We start from the raw sequence: 21,654 nt of genomic DNA, 5'->3' as shown, positions 1-21,654 counted from the left end.
GCATGGGGTGGTGCCCCCATATTCCAGTGGATCTTCCCGCTCCAGTTAACCTAGTCTCTAAGTGAATACCCAAAGGCTTATCTCTTACGTGACTCTAGATCCTGTCCAGTTGCCGGTCACCATCTCAGAGGTTATTAGGGCTTCAGCTGTGTTGCCTTTCAGAGCACATTTTTATCCAACGTCTCTGTCTACACTTCTGTTAATGTTGTCACTCAGAAGTTTTCAAGAAAATAGGATAGTAAAATTTTGGTTTTCTAACAGTCACTATGCTAATAGCCTGTCATTTTGAAGATTCAATGAAAACCAAGGTAAAAGTTAAAGTAGGCCGATGAGATGACCAAGGGGGTAGAGGCTTGGCATATAAGCCTGATGACCTGAGCTTGATTCCTGAAGACCACAAAAGTGGAACGAGAACTGGCTCCCTCAGACTGCCTTCAAACCTGCGTGCATGCACTTTGGCATGTGTGCACGTTACACAATAAATAAAGTAATGCAAATTAAAGAACAGTTATAATTTTCTTGATTAACGTAATATCTGTTTGGGCTGTCTATGTTTTGTTAGGTACAATAGGATTTGATAAATGTGGGGATGAATTCTTTTTACTATAATTTATGAATTCTTGGAACAAAGAAATTTACAAATGTTTCTAGAATCCTAAATACATTTACTTCCTTATTTTCAAGAAGTAGAAACTTAAAATCTGACATCATTTATAGAAATCTATCTAATACAATTTCATTTTTCCAGCTTTTCTTATTTGTAATTAGCCTATCAGTGAGAAGTGCTTCTCGTGAGATATCTGGTTTGCCTCCCAGTACATTTCCTTTCTGATAATTTCAAACATTCTCTACAGCTTTTGAAAATTCAAAACAAAATTGTATCTTTTGCTTGTTTGATTTTGAAAAAAAATCTTAATAACTATTAATTCTTTGCTGTCGTTGCTTGCTAACCAGCGTCAGTGATTTCACAGCAAGAACAGACTATTTTCCCATTGGTTAAAAAGCATTATCTTCTCTGTGGATAACAGTGCATGGTTGAGAAGGGAGACTTCGTAGCTGCTTTCCTTAAGGCACTGTGAAAGAACTAAGAGGCACTATCGTGCATTGTCTCATCCAAAGTGCTTCAAGTTGAGGCTGTCGCAATTGAAGCACATTATATTGTGAAGAATAAATGTTAGTTTTGGAAAGATTCTTATTTGATGTATGAAATAAAAAGTAAAGGAGGGAAGAAGAAAAGTATATTCATTTTCTTTTAAATATTTCAGTGTCGGGACGCAATCACCAGGAAAATCTTCCAGCTCCTCAGAACCCATCATTTCAGCCCAAGAGCTGGACACAAGGGTAAGACTTCTCTGACATGTGATCAGCTTATGAGCGGGTGGCCAGCAATCTAGGATGGGCATCCGCTTGTCTCATCTTAAGGAAGAAAGCGGTACCTGGAATTCTCAAAGTAAAGGCGACTTCTTTCTCACTGCATTTTCAAAAGCCCCTTGGTTTCTTTGTTTCTTTCTAGACTGTATTATATGCCAAGTTGGTAGAAGCGAGACAGAAACATGCTAATAAAATGGATGTGCCTCCGGCTATTCTGGCAACAAACAAGATTCTACTAGATATGGCTAAAATGAGGTAAACGGTTTATGTTCCAATCTCTCTCATATAATATATTCCAAAAGGTATTATTGCTAGGTAACAGTATGACCATGACTTCAGCCTGCCATGTGACTGTCACCTCCCCCATGCTGCTGCCCTGATCTTAGGTGCCTTTAGTTCCATATCTCCATGTGAGTAAACCATATTCAGTATTTATAAAACCAAATCTATCACAACTCCCCCTCTGTACCCAGTGGTCACCTGAACCCTTCTTCTTCCTATATTTCTAAGTTTTTAGTTATACTATGATGTTTCTAATGCCATATTTAAAACCTTGTTTTTGTTTTCATTCCTCTGAGTCTCTCTCTCTCTTCCGTTCAGCACTCCTGTGTCTGTCAGGCTGTGCCTTTCCTCATATTCGGTTATTTCAGACCTTTCCAGACTTGCTTTATTGCCGAAGCCTCTCCACTGACCCCTCCCTCACATCGGATATGCTAATAACAAACTAGTTACATGATCTTGACTTCTTGGACTTTGAATTCAAGCCCTTCTATTTGTTGACCTAAAACTACTTTTTCATTTCCGTACGGAATCTGGAATGGTTTCTGTGACCTGAATTGCTTACTGTTTCTAGGCAGTGTCCCCTTTCCTTTCACGTGTGTTGTTTCTGCCTTGAATTCCTTGGTTCCTCCCAGTTCCTCTGAAGAAATCCTCAAGGTCTGGCTGGATTGTTGTTTCTTCCATGGTGTCTCCCATGGTGTTAATCAGCCAATTCCTCTCCCTTCAGGTGACTGCTAAAGATACTTCCGTGGTGAAGACTGCTTCATTTACTTTTCTGTATAATGAGTTGTAAGCATGCATCACATGTTAGAACTGAAACTCTGTGACTAAAATTACCAATTTCCCACCTCGGTGTGACTTTGATATCACCTAGCAAGAAACACAAGAGGTTCAGCTAGTTCTAAATAAATTAGAACTTATTTCCAAAGTATTGTCTATTGGTTCATTTAAAAAATTTGTTTCTGTGTCTGGAGAGATGGCTCAGAAGTTAAGAGCACTGGCTGCTCTTCCAGAGGTCCTGAGTTCAATTCCCAGCAACCACATGGTGTCTCACAACCATCTGTAATGAGGTCTGGTGCCCTCTTCTGGCCTGCAGGCATACACACAGACAGAATATTGTATACATAATAAATGAGTAAATAAAATTGTTTCTGTTGTTAAATTTTACGTAATAGGAATAACCTTAATGCAGGATGTTCTAATGATAACACACAGTAACTCACATGTTAGTATTTTGTTAAGGAAATAAATACAAATTCTACGATGACTACCAATCAGAGATGGCACTTACGGTGCAAGAGTAATTGGTAGATTTTAGGAAGGAGACATCATGTAGTTTTGGATATATTGGATATAATCGAAAAAATTAGCTCTATGATTCTATGGGTATTGTTTAGATTTAGAGGTACAGCATAAAAATTATAGAATAATAAGGACATTTAGTATGTAAATGTCTAATTAGCAGCATGGACTTAAAGCAGACCTGAAACTCAAGAAACAAAGACTCAAACATACTGATTGAGTTAAAGGCCTGGTGAGCCCGTTTGCTGCTACCAGATTCATTTCACAGGGAAGAAATATGAGTGAGACTTTCTTCTGAGTTTCTTAGCCTTTCTTACTGTCCCATTCAGAGCCTCATGGTTTTCATTTCTGAGAGTAATATGGTAACCAAGTGGAGAACTGGGTTTTAGCTTATTTGTTTCTAATAATGGCTTGTTAATTAATACTTAATACCTGCACTAAGTTTTTGTGATGTTAGAGGTGAAGTTGCACTTTCATTTGCTAATTGTTTATACAGCAGATCTATAGGTGAAGACAGGGATTATGTACCATGACCATCTGTAGAAAGCTCTGGTTTTGATTGCAGAAATGTTTACAGTTATCCAGTACAGTGTGAGACTGAGCATCAGCTTTGTTCTTGGAGTGATTCTGTCTCAGTGGCTTCCTCACAGCTCTTCCTTCCTCTTTTGTAAACAACAGACCAACTACTGTTGAAGATGTGAAACAGATCGATGGGGTCTCGGAAGGCAAGGCTGCTCTCTTGGCCCCTCTGCTGGAAGTCATCAGACATTTCTGTCAAGTGAACAGTGTTCAGGTAAAGCCCTCGAGTGACAGCAGCTTTTAGAGCAAACACCTTTGACCACGTCAGAAGCGACACATTCTCCTTTATGTGAAATCTGCCTGGACACTTAGACAATGAGCTCAGGTGTTTTACATCAGTGCTTATAGTAACATGTTCTTTTGGGTATTTCATGAAAAACTATATCTAAGAAGGTTTTTTAAAAAAATATATTTTAAACATTTTATTATTTTTAATTGTATATGTGTGTGTATGTGTGTGTGTATGTGTGTGTAGGGGGGGATCCATCTGATTTGGGTGCTCGAAATAAAACTCAAGTCCTCTAGAAGAATAGCACATGCTCTTATCCACTGAGTCATCTCTCCAGCCCTCTAGCTAAGCTTTCATATGGAGCTTAAAGGCCAGAGTTCTAGTTGGGATGTATGTTTTACAACTAATTATTTAGTGTTTGAACATAAACGCATATGTATGAATACATATACACATATACATATATAGTTATATGTTGGAGGGAGACCACTTGTTTATCCTGGCCGCCTGGCTAGCTTAGACCAAAAATAACCACACAGAACTGTTGAAATATGAGCGGCGGGGCTGCGTCCCCAGCACCTCAGCCGCCTGGCTAGCTTATGCCCGAAATAACAACACACAAACTGTATTCATTTAAACACTGCTTGGCCCATTTCTATCTAGCCTCTTCTAGGCTAATTCTCGCACCTGGACTAGCCCATTTCTAATAATGTGTGTAAGCACCCCAAGGTGCGCTTACCGGGAAGATTCTAGCCTACGTCCACCTTGGGTCGGAGCTGCCTGGGAGAGCGGAGCCTGGCGTCTCTGCTTCAGAGAGCAGAGCTGTCAAGTCTCTCCGGGAGCAGAGCAGAGTCTGAGCTCACTTCCTCTTCCTCCCAGCATCCTATTCTGTTTACTCCTCCCACCTATGTTTTAACCTATCCGGGCCAAGGAGTTTCTTTATTGCTTAACCAATGAAATCAACAGATTGATATATGACACTCCCACATCACAGAACTGTATTATCTAAATCACTGTTTGGCCCATTAGCTCTAGCTTCCTATTGGGTAACCCATTTCTATTAATCTCTATATCACCACGTGTCTGTGGCTTACTGGGTAGAGTTCGCAGCATCTATCTCTGGCGGCTCCATGGCTTCTTTCCAACTCTGCCTTCTTCCTTCATGCTATAGGTCAAGCCAATTTTCTTTATCCATTAACCAATAAAATCAATACATAGACAGAAGGAGCTCCCACACCAGTTATATACATATACCAGTATAGTGAGGGTATCTTTCCGTATGATGTGTGTCTGCCTATTGTGTGATTACAGCATGCAAACTTGTATATTCATTCTGTTCAGTGTTCACTTCCAGAGGATTAGGGGATTAATTTAGAGGTATTAATTAGAACATTATATAGCTTTTATGTAGTCTTTCTTATGAGCCAAAGAGGAAATGAGAAAGTTTGTTACATGGTCTTTAGCTTATTTAGGCTTTTAAATCGACATGTAAAAAGTTCAACGTCTTTTTGCATTACCCATGGAAACTTTGTTATTTAGAGATTTTGTGTTGTGTTCCTGTAATGCCTCATGGACATATGTTGATCATTCTGGTGACTTATGGTATTATTATGTCTGTCACACTATTGTTATTATTTGTGCTGCATCTGAAATTCTGTAGACAAACCTCTTTTCGAGTACAAAACCTCCAGAGGACCAGAAAAGTCAGGAAGTGAAAAATGGAGAATGCTCACTCCCCCAGTCTGTGGCTGTCACGTACACTTTATTCCAGGAAAATAAAATGTCCTTGGTAAGTGTGCCTTCCGTGAGTTTGCACTTGTGCTTACTCAGCTGTTTAGTATCGAAGCTGTGACTCGGGGTTTGCTACTTCTTGGCATCCAGTGAGTCTCATCTTTGATTTTCTGTCTTTGTCAGGTAACAGCAGCAAGTCTAGTGTGACCACGGTTATTTTAACAGAGACTGTCTCACAGTTAGGGAGAACACAGCAGGAGCTCAGAGCAAGTGCTGCAGAAGCATTTTATAACCAGTTTAAAACTATCAGTGTATATATTATAAGAAACACAAAACTAAAATATGACCAAATCATACCCAATATAGATACATCATTCTTTATATCATTAACCATGAAATATGAGAGGTTTTGTGTTGTGAATGTCTGTAGGCTTTAGTCTCTTGCGCCTTCACTTACCACCCTGTGGGAGCCCCTGGGCTCTATCCAAGCACTGCCAGAGGAAATAAACCCTGTAAGTTAGACAGAAACAAAGCACAAAGCTGTGAAAGCATGATGTGTACACTGTGTTTGGAAGTTACTCAAAGATCCAAAAATAGCTTTCTAAGAATTTGTTTTCCATTCTGTGTCTTCCAGCATGCACTACTCCATTTTTTCCTCCAAAACTATGTTGGCCACTCTTTTTACAATCTTATCACTGTGAAAAATGATCATAGTTCATATTTCTTCCTTGTTCTCACATAGTCTTTATGGCTCTTGAGTTTTTATTCTGTAAGATGGAGAGTATGTCACTAGAACAGGGCAGTATGAGACCCCTGCTCTGCATCCTTGACCTCCCTGATATGTAACTGGTTTGCAGCAGCTCACGTGGGTCAGGGCCTGCTTTTCCTGTCCGCATGCATCAGGACACACTTTATCTATCTTATGGTCGGATGGAAAGAAGGATGCACAGGCCTTAACAGAATATCTAGGTAGCCAAGTTCCTCACTTAAAATTAGAAAAACCACTAGCCAAGAAACCAAGTGATTCTATTAGCTACTTTTTAAATAAAATACATGGTTAATAGGAATTTAAGTTGACTCTTAGGTAAACGTTATCGTGTACTTGTTGAATATACCATATATGTATGATTTGACAATGGATATACAGTAACTGAATATAGTTGCCAAGAAAGTTTGGAATGGGCTCCAGATTTTGTGAATAAAGTATATTCTGGTACTCAGTAATAATATTTAAAATACATTACATTTTATGATTCATTATGTGATGAATGAAATATCTTTTATTTATGTCTTATGGTATTATGAAGTGTTTGATTTTGAAAAATGATTGTTGATTATCTATACCTCCCTGGAGTCTTAAGAGGGTCTTGCTAGTTAACCACAAAATTAAATGCATCTGAGGACTAATTAGTGATGCGCAATAATACAATTAGTTAGAGGTAATTTGATGCCTAGTATCAAATAACCCCGATATTATACACACATGGAACAGACTTTTTAATGGAGATAGTGGAAATTTAATGAAAGCAATTCAACACCTACTTGTGAAGGATGAAAACAGTGCCCTAGATGGTTTGCTCTGTGAATGAATCAACATTCACACATGCAGTCTAAATACAGACTTTCTAAATATAGTGAAAGAAATAGAACTGTTAGCATAATTGAGTACCAGTGCTTTTTGTTTAAAGAAACATTTTTAGCTAACACAAATTGTAAGTGTATGTGGAACCACATATGTTTAAAAAGCTTTATAGAAACATTTTCCAAAATTGGTCATTATTATCTTAAGTTCAGTAGTATGATAAGGGTGAACAAGCCTTCTTATTAAACTATAGTTATTATTTTATGAACAGAGCCTACTTAAAACACTGAAGTCTTCTCAGTATCCTTCCAAAGAGTGTTTCTGCAGTCTTGCAGCATCGCTGAGCACGGAGGTGTTGTCTTCTTGGAAATTCATGTAGCCAAAGCACCATGTCCAATCTCAGGAGCATTACAGTACAGCTTTCTATGTTTTCAAAGGACTGAAACAGTTATCAGACTTATAAAGTGGCTGATGGTTAGCACCATCCGCTTTGTGAATAGAGGGAAGGTGGGGGCATTGAATTTTTGGCTAAAGTTGGCTGATTTTGTTTTAATCAGTATACAAAGTAGAATCTGTGGTGGTCTGTGTATAGTAGTTTTAAAGAAATATTTAAAATGAAAATTTTGTCCACTGCTTATTTCTCAGTGAATTCCTAAAGATATTTTCTTTCTGTGAGATGCGGGAGAAGTTCTAACTCACTGGTTCTTTTGCTATTCCCCCGCAGCACAGCATAGCCGAGAATAGGCTTCTGCCTCTCACAGCAATTGGCATGCACTTAGCCCAGGCAGTGAAAGCCGGCTATCCCCTGGATATGGAGCGAGCAGGCCTGACCCCAGAGGTTCAGAAGATTATTACTGATGTTATCCGAAACCCTCCCATCAACTCAGGTGATGAGCGCAGCCCTTTCTGCAGCCTAATGACTTGAGTCAACTCAGATGAAGTAAACAAGTGGTTTGCTCAGTTCCTTACTAACAGCTCTGACCCTTTGCTGTGGTGAAACTTTACTTTGGTAGCTTTTTTATTTTAGGAAAAAAAATTATTTCTCCCTCAACAGGAAGTATGCTGCAAATTTCTTTTCAGATTATAATCTTCCCATCATGTCCAAATCAGGCATGTTTTTACTACATTTTCCTTTGTGTTCCTTTCCAGCAGCTGAGCGACTCTCATTTCTCCTAAGTCTCTGCCATTGGTTTCTCTCTGTAACCAGCCGTCAATGGCATCGGTCCCTGACATGGCAAGCTCCATTGAGTCTTCGCCACACTTGATAGGCGGCTTGCCAGTTAAGAGTACTGGCTGCTCTTCCGAAGACGGAAGTTTGATTCTGGCACTCACATGGTGATCCACAACCACATGTAACTCCATTTCCAGAGGATCTGACACCCCCTTCTGACCTCTGTTGCGAGCAGGCACACATATGTTGCATAGACATACATGCAGGCAAGATACCCACATCAAGTAGAAAAGCATTTGTTCTAGTCTCGCTGAACACGGAGCTCAGTCCCCTGCTTGCCTTGCAGAGATATTTAAGAAGTGATGCATTTTTTACAGAAGTAAAGTTAAGGCACATTAGAGAATTTTCCTCTTAAATTCCCAAATATATGGTCAGAATGTTAATACATCTGATTTTCAGATTTTATGTCTGTTAGACTAGAGCAGTGGTCATCCTAGAAACAAGCAAACAAAACTTACCTGCAAAGCTGATGAATTCTTACTTTTTATTCCCTGAAATTCTTTCTCACGTGGAAACAACTTGAGTTGTGTCCCTCGCCCCTCGGATTTGTAAAGTGATAAAGCAACAGAATTGCTTAGTGAGAGTCTTTCTCAAATACAGTCTGGCTATAATATGATTTTCTGTACATATCTGTGTATAGAGAAAGCACGTCTAGACATGTAAGTGATACTTGTACACTTACAATTATAAGTTAATGAATTGCTATTTTTGAAACTTGGTCACTATAGATCTGCTAAGGTTAAATTTCAGTTTGTAAATATTAAGACCCAAGGGCCAGATCTAGACTTTGTGGTAAAATGTCTAAAGTAACCCAGTTGTGAGTCATCCTAAGAGAAGACGATGACTTCCCGACATCAGTAGCCAGTCTGTTAGACATGAGGGCAGAGGGAGGAGACCAGCATTTACCGTGTAGGATTACAGTAAGGTGGTATCAGTCCTGTCCACTGCAAAATGACACATTGTTTTAGGGAAAGCGAAGGACTGGAATTGCTGCTAGAAATACACTGTCTCTTGAGACTCAGGCTCATTTTGATAACATGTTTGGGCAGTGTTATGCAGCACTGCTTTTTTTTTTTCTTACAAAAAACGAAATATTGGCAATCATGTTGGCTGCCTTCCCGAAACCATGGACTGACAGGTGGAGTTAGCCTAGACAGGTAGATGCAAAGGCTTTGGCAGTGACACACTAGTGAGTCAGTCATGACCCAAACCTTTCCAGGGCTCAGTTTTTCATGTATGGAACAGAAAGGAACACTATTTTTTATCATTTACAGAACTGTGAGAAATACATTGGATACCAGACAGAGAGCCTTGGGACATGGTAAATAGTGAATTGTGGCATTAGTGAAGGATGGTGGTGATTGAAGTAAATGATAATATCTAAGAACATTCTAAAAATATTCTTTAAGTCTCATTACTTTTATATTTCATCCTTTTTGATAGTTAATTAAGAATCTATGAAGTTGGAGCTAGAGAGATGACTGGATAAGAGCACAGAGGACCCAGGTTGGGTTCCCAGCATCCACATGGTGACTCTCAAATGTCCCAGTTCCAGGGGATATGATGCCCTGCTCTGACCTATGCAGGCATTGTACACACACATAGTGCAATACATACGTGCAGGCAAAAGCATTCATACACATAAAATACAAATAGATCTTGAAAAAAATGAAGTTAATAAGTAAGTGTGTATAAAGGAAGATTTCAGAAACCACATAATCACTCTTCAGTATGGATCTTTAGTATTGATTGTCTCTAAAGGGATATAAAAGTCTGTAGATGTCCAAGACTCTTGTATAGTAACATTCAAATGCACGTAACATGTATCCTATATACTTTAAATCACATATTACATATAATATGTAGCTACTGCACTGTTAAATGCTTTTTCAGTAGTCATTACAATGTATAGTAAGGAGAATGTGTGTGCATGTTTAGTACAGTTGCTGTTTTTTGTTTGTTTTGAGACAAGGTCTTGCTGTGTAATCCAGGCTGACCTTGACCTCACATCCTCCTGACTAAGTCCTCTGGGGGCTGGGACTGTAGGCATGTACCACCATACCCCATACCAGTCCTTGGTTGGTGAAACCAGGATATGGAACCTGTGACTTTGGTAAAGATCCAACAGGTAACAATGATAAATTGTATTTTATAGAAGTGCGTGAGTTTGAGAATTCTACAAGCTATAGTGGTCTTTTGTATATTTATGTACTAAATAATCGAGCAATATTTTTGAATAACAACAACAACAGGACTGTTCTAACCTCAACTCATTGCTACGTATCTACAGAAACTGTCTGATTTGGCTATGGTAAAGTTGCTGTTAATTTAGTTTCTAAGTTATGTAAATTACTTATTATAAAGTTATAGAACTTTTGACTGAGAAACAAGAGTAGAAATCTGTTTCTCTTTTGCACTCCCAAGCGGCTTTGCGTCGTGTTGGGGATCTAGGGAGTTGCGAAAATTAGTTGTAGTGTCATGTATAAGACTGGTGATTCGCCAAGTTTTAATGTTTACTGTGCCACTTTGTCATACCACCAAATAACTTAAAATTAACTGAAAAGTTATCGAAATAAAATGTAACTTGCAATTTTTATTAAGATTCAGGTTTATTAAGTCTCCTGTTTGACTAAAGTGAATTCATTTTATTTCCTTTAATGTTTTCTAATGTCTTTAAATATTGTGCACCAACTAGTGTCCTCTATAGTCTGAGCTTAGTAATATCAATTTCTGGTGTTAGATAATTAATATTTAAATCAATATTTATCTCTGAGAATTTTGTGTACAAATGCTGTATTTGCATCATTTCCAATTCTCCCTCTCTCCTGTGCAATTCATTGCCATTTCCTCCATCCCAACTCAAATTCAGGACCTCCTCTTTAGTTATTGTCGTTCATGTGCGCATGCGCACCCGCGAGCTCTCTCTCACACACACACACACACACACACACACACACACACGCCATAGATACAGAATCTACTGAGTTCACTTAATGTTCTCAGTGTACATATCTGTAGGGGGGACCAAACCGATAACTTTTTAAAGTAATTCAGTATTTTAATGAACAAGCTTGTTTGAAATTTAAATTGTGCACAATCCTAAACTGATTTTTTTCTATTTTTTATAATATAATATTAACTCAAAAATAGAGCAACTGTGAATTGAAATCTTATTTTTGTGCACTTTTGTTTCCCATCTAGATTTTCATTTTATAACTCTGTGTTTTTATAATTCTGTGATTTTTGTTAATTTGTCTATGTGTCTATAATTTTAAACTTCTTTTTTTTTTTAACCTGAGTATTTTAACTATGCTTATACATTAAGTCAGTTATTTAATGAGGTACCTAGATAATACTCAGAATAATTTATTCCATTCTTTATGTGCATGGAACTGGAAAATTAAGGGTAGCTTCCAAGGGACCTTGCACTAAGGGGTAACATGATCTCTTCTGAAGCACTGAAGGAGCACAGCTCGAGCTGTGAAGTGGAGGTCGGTAGTTTCGAAACTGCAAGTGACAAGTGCAGGCTGATTTCAGGACAGTCATACCTGAAAGACAGAACATGCAGAAGTGTGTCACATACCTCTGATGTCTAATTCATGAGACTCTATACATAATATCACTATCAGTAGTTAATCTAGAGGTAAATGTTTGTGTGCTATAATTTTTTAACCCTTTTTTAGAAGTGAATTTTATTTAAAAATGAAGTAAGTTTCTTTTAAAATAATCTTAGTATAACATTATAGTTCAGTAGCTTTATGATTTTCTAAAAAAAATAGTTTGAATACTTCCACCATAAAATTAAGGATATGTATTTTCATTATCTAATGTTAATAACTCAGAGGAAAATGGATATAATATAGTATTGTTATATTAATTGATTGAAATGTGGGAAAATTCAGTGATTTCTCCAGAACAGCACTACCCAATAGAAATATAATGTTAACCACAAGGACAGCTTAAATTTTCAATATCTACATTAAAAACTAAATAGATACACTTAATTTTCATAACAGTTTAGTCTGTCTTATATACTAAAATATAATTTTAATGTTCAATTAATCCAAAGTTCTTAGCAAGCTATTCTACATTTTTTTCTCTACTAAGCCTTCTCAGGCATGCGATTATGTTCATAACATGCTTTCTGTTGCTAACGTTTAATTAGAAATACTTAGCCAGCGTGCTGGTGCGTGTGTCTAATCTCAGAGCCCAAGAAATGGGACTAAAGAGCATTGGTAGCTCAAGGTTTTTAGTATCTACACAGTGAGTGCATGGTCAGCCTGAGCTAGATGAGAAAATAGCCTCAAAAAAAAAATAGCGATCCATATTTAGCTTTCATAAACTTTGAAGTTGAACAAAGTGAACTGGTATAGTATTAAATTTTGAATTTAATGATTGAGTTACTTAATTTCAGATGCTCAGTAGTATGTGCTTGGTTAATGGGTATAGTATTAGATACAGCACAATTTAGAGATAATTTACCAGTATACATCAAACTACAATGTATCTAACCTGTGAACCAGCAACCCCACCTCCAGCAGTCCAGAGGTATGGAAAAATACATGCACTATGATGTTCATCAGAACATAGTTTTAAAAAAAATTGAAGCCAGGTGCTCACAGTGGAGCCTGCTACATGCAGAGAGCAGAGTGCTCACCCGCGGCAGTAGAGCTGCTGGGTTTGGGATCATTAGAATGGGGCATTGACCCCAGGAAGACGATTGGAATTGGGGTCATATGATAAGCTTATTAATGATTTCAGTACGTATTTAGTGCATAGTCCTTTCTAAGACTATGCCTAACACAAGTCTTACATTCTAAACCTGTAATGTATGTAAGTAGCCAACCTCACTACTTTTTGTTAGGTGTATATAATTTTTATCTGTGCCTTAAGAAAAAAAAATTGCCATTTTGGATGAGTCCTTGAGTAGCAAGCCACAGTCTTTGGGAAAAAAAAATAAACTTGAAAATATCAACATTTTACTTATATTTTAAGAATGTTTTGTTTTCTGAGACAGGGTTTCTCTCTGTAACAGCCTTGGTTGTCCTGGAACTCACCCTGTAGACCAGGCTGGCCTCGAACTCACAGAGATCCACCTGCCTCTGCCTTCTGAGTGCTGGAATTAAAGGTGTGCACCACCACGCGCGGCAACAGTAATTTTGAAAAGAATTAATTTATTGTTTTTGTGTGTTTGTATGTGTGTGTGTGCCCATGTGCATGTCTCTGCAGAGAGTATCAGATTCGCTGCAGCTAGAGCTACAGTTGGTTGTTAACTCCGGCTGTGAGTGCTGGAAGGAAACGTGGGTCCTCTGTCAGAGCCGGGTGTGCTCCTGCCTGCTGAGTTTCTCTCCAGGCCCAAGAATACATTTTTAAGGGAAATAAATTTGTAACCAACATCTGGAAATTGAAGCACAGTTTCCTTTAACGAAGGGTCTGCGCGTGGTTGTTGTTATTCGCAGGGAACCCTATGAAAGACTGCTTTCAGAATTCTTAATATTGACCTGTCCTTGAGCTAAGTTTGGATCGAGTCATGAGGAGGATCCAGAAGGTTACCCCATTTTCCTTAACGCTGTTACCATGTGAAAGGCAAAATTTTCTTGAGCAATTTTCTTTCTTCCCATATAGTATTTCATCATTTCCACCTCATAGTTTTCTAAACGTTCTGCTTAACTTTTGTTGGTTTGGTTTTGGTTTTACAGATATGTATAAAGTTAAACTCATTAGAATGTTAGTTCCTGAGAACATTGACACGTACCTTATCCACATGGTAATTGAGATCCTTGAGAGTGGGGACAACAGAAGCCAGCCCTCCTGTGACCCCAACAGAAAGAGATGTTTGCCCAGCTCCGAAGAGAGCAGAGTGAGTGTTAAGAAAAGCAAGGATGTGGTCACTGTTACCAAGGTATTTATTACATGTTTACATGTTTACAAAGCGTCACGTTGTTCCCTTCGCATGCTCAGTGGATGCATTTTAATCTGTTGTAATATATAAATCTCTGTGTGCTATCCCCTTTGCTTTTCAAAATATGATGTGAGAAAAGCTGTTTTTAAAAGACAGTAAAGCAAGTGTAATTTGTTGTACAGAACCACAGCTTACATTTTACCTGTATTGTCTTTGTGATCTGGAGAAATACACCTCATTCCAGAGATGTGGTTAATGGAGTTGGCTTTGTGTAGCATGGCATCGTATATGGTCTATGGAAATGAAGACAAACTTGATTATAAATGCTTCCTGCTAGTTGATCTGTCATCCTCATGCTCTCGTGTGAAGATTGTACTCTACATGTTGATAGCTATGGCTATGCGCACAACACAGGAAGTCTTTTGCATAGTTAGAAAAAGTCCACATTCAGTGTTATTTTAGATGATATTAAAAAATGACATCTGCGCTATATGGCAGATGGTACCAGAGAAGAATCATTCTCTGGTGTGACTATATGCAGCGCACAACGCCTGTCTGCACTCCATGCGCTACCATACAGTTCGCGAGCTTTGGGCAAGGGGCTGGAGGTTGAAATACACAAACACACACAGACAGAGACACGGACCTCTAGCCACCTGTAAGAAGCCCTTTCTTCAATAGCACCACGGAGGCTTATATACCCAACACAGTCAGGTGGGCCAACAGGTGAAACCTTATCCTCTGATCCTCAAGGCAAGGCAACACGTGCTCGTGAAGCAGAGCTGGTAAACAACTTTGACACAGCTTTCAGTAACTCAAATCAGAAGGAAAGTAAAGATCTCTAGCAGGGAAGAGCAGCTGGAGGCCAGGACTCCAAATGGTCCCAACAACTCTACATTTGCAGGTGTGACCTTTAATACCGGACACACTGACAGTAATTGCGGAGCTCTTAATAACTCACTAAGTGCTTCAGTTCTCCCATGGCAAGCTTGCTGTGGTGGCTTGAAGCTGTTAACACTTGAGTTAGAAATGAGGCTCCACGCTTTAGCACTATGGTAATCTTTGTAGGGTTTCCAGCACTGGGCTCTTACTCTTCTCAAGAGTGTCAAAATAAAGGGAACTGATATTTTTAAAAAATTAAACTGGTCTTTTAAAATTCTTTACTTTAGTTAGCTTTGTGTGCTATCTTGTTTTCTTAAATACAAAATGTTAATATCTTAATATTCAATATGAAATTTCAATATACGATTCCTTTTCCTAATTACCTTTGGCTTTTTCCCCTTTAACTGAATTTTGAAACCTTTTAAAGGCAGAAAACAGAATAAAATATAGCAAGTAATTGATAAAGCATGTAAAGTTATCATTCTTAAAATGGTGTAAGTTATACGTTGTGTAGTTTTAACTTAAAGCTACCGTATTATAGAAGCCTTCAAATGTTTCCAGTAAGTAAATTAACTTGGCTAAATTCTGAGTAGTATTCTGGTTAGCATGATTTCTTTTCTAAGACTAAGACTCAGCTTTGTGCTCATATTTGTACCATTGTAGGTTTGTAGAGCACTCCCTACTTCAAGTAGTAATTTTTGTTTTATCATGTGTGGGTGGTGTGGCACAAAACATTCCTTTTATGTTATTAAATGTTTTTCTCAGGGACTTTTGACCAGGTCCTAAGGATTTTGGTAGATGAGACCCTAAAATCATATGCAAAGCATTATGCATGTGTGTACTTGTTCTTTTTCTGAGAAGGGGATCTACAGTCATCAGGAAATTCTCATATCATTCTCTGAAGCAAAGACTTTTTTTTATTCAGTGAGTGGTTTTTGAGTGCTTGCTGCTTCTTGGCCACCGCAAGGAGCTGAACACCGACTGAGTCAGCCTCCTGGCCTCCTGCCACCACAGATGTCAGTATCTGTATTCTTTTTCATGTGCTCAATAAACTTTCTGTGTGCACATGTGATGCCCTGAAAAAGATATATATATATATTTGTTTTTATTGTTTTCTGTGAAAGCTCTTGGACTTGGGACCTTGTGCATGCCAGATGAGTGTTATAACACTTAACCCTTTAAATTCACCACTTTGCTCAACCCAAAATAAATGTATCATGCTGTGTAGATCAGAAATAATGTCCAGTTTTTATGTGGCAAATGAGTACCTGAACTTGAGTATCTTGAAAGTCAGTAGTGAAGCCAGTGGGATGGTCAGTGGGCAAAGGCTTTTGCCTACGTGAGGCCGGTGGTTGAGCTTGACTCCTAGAACCCGTTTGAAGATGGCAGATGCAGTGGCATGCATCTGTGATCCTGGTACGCCTGTGACGTTAGGGAGGTGGAGACAAGGAAAATTGCTGAAGTTTGTAGGCTAGCTAGCGTGGAGTTCACAGCATGGCAGGAAACAATAAGACTGTTCTGCAACATTCTAGAAAGAAGAGAAAGAAGCCTTGAATGATGCCTCTGTCTTCCACATGGCCATTGTAGTTGATGTAGCATGTACACGTAGACACACACACACACACACGTACACACACACTTTAATAACAATAACAAATCATCTTTAAAGTGAATGGTATTGGGATTATAAGTAAATTCTTAAGGAAATAATTTATTTTTTCTCTTTTACTTATTTATTAGATTTTTCATCCCCCAAAGGATTCTATAGATGTTTCTATTTCACTTTGAGGAAAATTGTTCAGGGTGTCTGAGTTGTTTTTATAGCTCTTGTGCTTTTTCAGCTGTACGAATATTTCTTTGTGTTTCTGTTCTCTGTAGATGTCATCTGAAATGTCAAAAAGAAAATTACCTGACTGGTTTGCCAAAGGAAATATGTCCTCAGCTGATACCGGCAGCTCGTCAACGGCCAAGACAAAAAAGAAAGGTCTTTTTAGTTAAGAGACTGCTGCAGAACAACTTGCGTGTCCTGCTGTCTTTAATCCTGTAAACAACATAAAGAAATATTTTAACTTTAAAATTTCTTAGGGTTCAAAGTAAAACTCACTTAAGTATCGAGCGTTGAGTCTTTAATCTCCCATTCACAGTTGAGGTAAGGCATCTGAATCGTCAGAGACCCCGAGTACAAGCTGGAGTCTTAATGTTGGTTCCCTTCAGAACCCTTGCCTCCATCTCACGGTGCAGTCTCTCTGCTCCCCCGGTAATGGACTAGGGGAATGTAGGCTGTGTCTCTGCCCTAGGAGCGGGCTAGTAGCTGTGTGCTGACTGATAGGAAGCAGTCTTGAGTTGCCCAGATGGTGTCCTGTGAATGACGACAGCAGGCTGGTTTTACAGATTGTCTTTCCTTTCTGTGTGCGCTGCCAGACGATGCCGGCGCCCTACACATTGGCGAGTGTTGGAAGGGTTCCAGTTACAAAGGCAACTAAATGCTATGCATTTTCCCCACAATGTGTATTATTTTTCAAGTAAAATCAATGTCCTCCATACTGAATATTAAATATATTTAATTTTCATTTATTTATTTACAATGAGTACCTTCAATGTTTGAAGATGCCAAAAATGAATGTCTTATGTTTCACAAAGAACTTAAAAATTTAAAACTCAGCTCTGTTCTGGGTAAACCTTTATTATTTAACTTTAGGCAGTTTAGCATATAGCTTTTTTTTTTGAACCTTCGATTAATTTTTTTTTTGTAAATAGAAATGGACTGTTATTAATACAGAAGAAATATATGCTTGAAGTGCAGAGTAGCTAGGGGGAAAAGCCACCCAAGGTTCCACTGGGAGATAATAAAACCCACTTTTTGTAACCTGCCAGAATTTTATATATGTATTTTCTTAACCTTTTATACCTATAATATGTGGATGAATTTTATCATAAAACATTCAGATTATACTTAAACATAAAACCCCCATGTTCTCAATTTCCTGCTTCCCATTACAGACAGTAGCTCCCATTAAGTCTGCCATGGATATTCTCTAGTTACTTCTATATGTCTGTGCCTTAACGTGTGCTTCCACAACATAGGAGCTGGTGTTCTCTCTGACCTCAGACTTCATGCTGGATATAGCGGCCGTCTCTAGGAAAACACCTGCTTAATTATTTGAATTATGTGTTGAATTGGATAGTATTTTTTAAATGGAAATGAAAAACAAAATTTGCTGGCAAAAGTTTTAGACCTGGTTATTTAGCAGAGTTTTCCTCAAGACTGAATGAAGTTAGCCTATTGCTTTAAAGAAAATTACTTACTAGCATTTATTCTCAGTAATAAAACTGAAATTTCTAGTAGAGCGTACAATCTTGGTGAACTCAAGTCCTTCACTGGGAACCTGGGCAGCTTTCCTTGACCTGAAGACTTTCCTAATGAGATGGATAAAATAAACACTTTATTTTTTTGATGCTATCTAAAGTTTTTTTTTCTATATCTGGAGCATCTAAGTAATCCAAGAAATGAGTGTTTTATGTATGGATGACAGACATGCTGTAATATAGAGATACATTGTTTAACAGACCTGATGGAGGCAGAAAAGGGACCAGCAAATCTCCGTGTACCCAAGAATGAAAAGATGGCTGTAGATTCCTATTGCACAGCACGGATAATCATTAAGAAACATCTGCAGTTTTGGTATAGCTTCAAAGAAGATTCTCTACTGTGATTTGAATAAAATACCCCGCCTTTTCCAACTGCATACTTGTGTGAACTCGGGATTTCCTCACACACCTCAGGCAAAATGCAAAGGCCAGGACCCCAGCCTCTTCTTCTAAGCTCATCTACACAATGAGAACGTTTACAGAAATGAAACAATGCCATTCTTGTCAAGCTCTGATGAAAATACCCCTTTAAAACAAACAGTATTTATGTTAAAATGGAATTGCTTTACTATGGCTGTTTTTAAATGAATCAATAAATTTTTGGAAAAAGTCTCAGATCTGAGAATATATCTGTGTATATGAGTGTATAGTGAGTAACTGCAGAAACCAGGAAAGTCAAAAGTAACCTTGAGGGCACTGAAGAAGGAGCCTGGGGGCGGGGCAAGGGGTGGGTGTGGGGTAGAAACACACAGGTGCTGTGAAGGGCAGTGGGAAGAACAAGGCAGGGACTTTAACTGCTGAGGGAGAGGAAGAGGGAAGGAGGGGGCGAAACTAGCACTAACGATGTCTGAAAAGCCACAGGGAAGCATACTTTATGATTATTTAAACATATTGGGCTTGGTTTGGTTTCTTCAGATGGTCTCAATATAGCCTCGTTCAGCTTGCAGCTCACTTTGTCTTTACGCGCTTGGTTCCTTCCCCCCCCCCCCCCCCCCCCCCCCCCCCCCNCGTTGTTCCTAGGTGATGCCTCCTCGAGACCCATAAAATAACCTGGCCTGCTGGACGGGTCAGGATTGAACGTCTTTGAAACTCCTGCAGGACAGGCAGCGCCTTGTGGGATCTGCCTGTCTATTTAGCTCTTGTTCCATCCTGCACTGTCCCTGAAGATGCCCAAGCTGGCAGGATGTCCCCACTGGGTGTTCTTTCCTCTTTCAAGACTCTCTGTGAACAATGACAAAGTCCTCAGTCCTTCCCTTCTGTTCAAATGAAGGGACTCAGGGTACAGCTCAGTGGCAGGGAACACACCCAGAGCACTAACGACTGTGGCTCCCACCCCAGCACCGCCCAGTACCCTAAAGTCTGTGGCTCCCACCCCAGCACCGCCCAGTAAACAAAACATCTCGCCTGAATTATTTAACACTGTAGTGCACTGCAGTGCAGTCTCTTTTTAACGGTTCCAATTTATGAAGAGTACCACATCCCATTTCCAATATATTAGAAGTTGTGCTCAATTGTTTGTGTATGATGTCCCACTGGAATATAAATTCGACAGGGGGAGGAGCAGTTTTTGTCTGTACTGTCCACTGCTGTGTCTGCCCCCTAGAAAAGAGTAACAGCAGGCAGGAAACCAGCAAACGCTGAATGAATGAGCGGGAGTATCCACATGCTATAGGATCTACCCGGATCCGTGTCAGCTGGGGCGGCATCTCTATAATTCTACTAGTCCTAGGTCTTACTTCTGTTGAGATAGCTGGGTTACGTCTGGTCTCAAATCACTCGGACCACAGAAGCTTCCATTTGTAACCCTAGCCATCAGCAACACATATTAAAGTTCATAGCTCTGCCATTTATTAGCTAGGTGATTTGGGCAAATCACTTAGAAACGCCAAGCCTCATTGAACTCCACACTAATGTTTAGAGTCAGATCTGGGCACAGTAAACTATGCATGCAATACCAGCACTTGGGAGGTGGATGCAGGAGGATGCAAGGTGCAGCGTAATGACCCGACTGCGGTGAGACCCTGCCTCAAACAGACAAGCAAACAGTTTGCGCCTGCAGTAGTTTTTCCTCCCTGTAACCGCAGAAGCATCTACGAGAGAAGACAGCATCTGGGTATCCAGAGTCAGGCAGCCTATCTCAGAGACACTCCTGCTGGACATCACCATGGTCCTGTTTCCTGTTCCTTTCTCGTGCTCAGCCAGAGATCTGTGCCGGCAGCCTGAAGTGGACTCCTGTTTCAAGGCAGATTTTTGGCTCTTAGTTGATTTAACACATTTAATGAGTATTTAGTCTGCAGAGCGTAGTTCTGGAGCCGGGGACACAGTGACCAAAGGAAAAGCAATATATGGCTCCCCTTAAAGAGGGTAAGGAGGGGTTGTGGGGCGGCTAAGAGCATAGTGGGCGAAGGGAGACACTACAGAGCTGTGAAAATTGACTGGGACTTGTGATTCCAACCTTAAGCACATTGATCCGCCATAAGACTCTTCTTACAATTACCATATAAAAGAGGAAACAGGCTTGGAGCATTTGGAGAACAGAATGTGCTTGTGACCAGTGAACAGTAGCTATTGTCACTCTTCCTACAGGCAAGCTGCAGGAGAAAACAATCAGGAGGCCGCCTAACAGCTTGATGTAGGTGGGTCAGTCAGACAGTTTGGACACTTAGGGGCACTCGGCTCAATTTCTCAGAGTACCTAGGTAATGTTTCTGTTTAACTATAACAACAAAAAAGAGAGAGGGATGGATATTGTGGGAGTAGTTATCAGAATAATCAGTAATTGGTTTTCATGGAATATTCTGGTTCATGAAGTGGATCTCCATGAGTTCTCAGTCTGAAGTATACATTTAATTCTCCCAAGGCTTATCCTAGCTGATTATGGATATTTAAACTAAGAGAATGTTGACTAAGACAGGAGGAGAGGGTCTTGAAACACCCTCACCCCCAAACGCTCGTTAGTTTTGGAAGGAGTAATTTATAATTTTCGTTGACTCACTTGAGTTTTATACTATTTTAGGCATCTTTTAAGAGCATGTGAGCCCATGTTGCGTTATTTATTTGCTTTGGCTTATTTTCACACTGGCAAAACGATCTAGCATTTTACCACACTGGTTCAAGGCCACCACCTGCTGGTCAAAACTGGCAATTTCAGGTAATACGGTTGATAGGGTTTTAATTGGCTTGGGTCGATCCACTTAG

The 21,654-nt window shown here is 39.3% G+C and overlaps 1 protein-coding gene across 2 annotated transcripts in view; it reads left to right on the top strand.

Moving 5' to 3' along the window:
* Window positions 1–19,072, top strand: part of Wrn (WRN RecQ like helicase) — a 102,309-nt gene extending 83,237 nt beyond the window's left edge. For both annotated transcript variants that reach the window (XM_050146690.1, XM_050146689.1), the window contains exons 28-34: window positions 1,266–1,341; window positions 1,514–1,626; window positions 3,631–3,745; window positions 5,421–5,549; window positions 7,798–7,960; window positions 14,004–14,206; window positions 16,967–19,072. In XM_050146690.1, the coding sequence (XP_050002647.1) occupies window positions 1,266–1,341; window positions 1,514–1,626; window positions 3,631–3,745; window positions 5,421–5,549; window positions 7,798–7,960; window positions 14,004–14,206; window positions 16,967–17,086 (919 nt within the window). In that variant the 3' untranslated portion in view covers window positions 17,087–19,072. The remainder of the gene's footprint in view (window positions 1–1,265; window positions 1,342–1,513; window positions 1,627–3,630; window positions 3,746–5,420; window positions 5,550–7,797; window positions 7,961–14,003; window positions 14,207–16,966) is intronic.
* The last annotated feature ends 2,582 nt before the right edge of the window (window positions 19,073–21,654 follow it).

Source organism: Alexandromys fortis, unplaced genomic scaffold (genome assembly GCF_014885135.2).
Source record: "Alexandromys fortis isolate MF-2015 unplaced genomic scaffold, M_Fortis_MF-2015_v1.1 scaffold_55, whole genome shotgun sequence".
Classification (NCBI taxonomy): Eukaryota; Metazoa; Chordata; class Mammalia; order Rodentia; family Cricetidae; genus Alexandromys; species Alexandromys fortis.
Note: the sequence above shows the minus strand (reverse complement) of the source record. Positions and strands in the feature narration are given on the sequence as shown.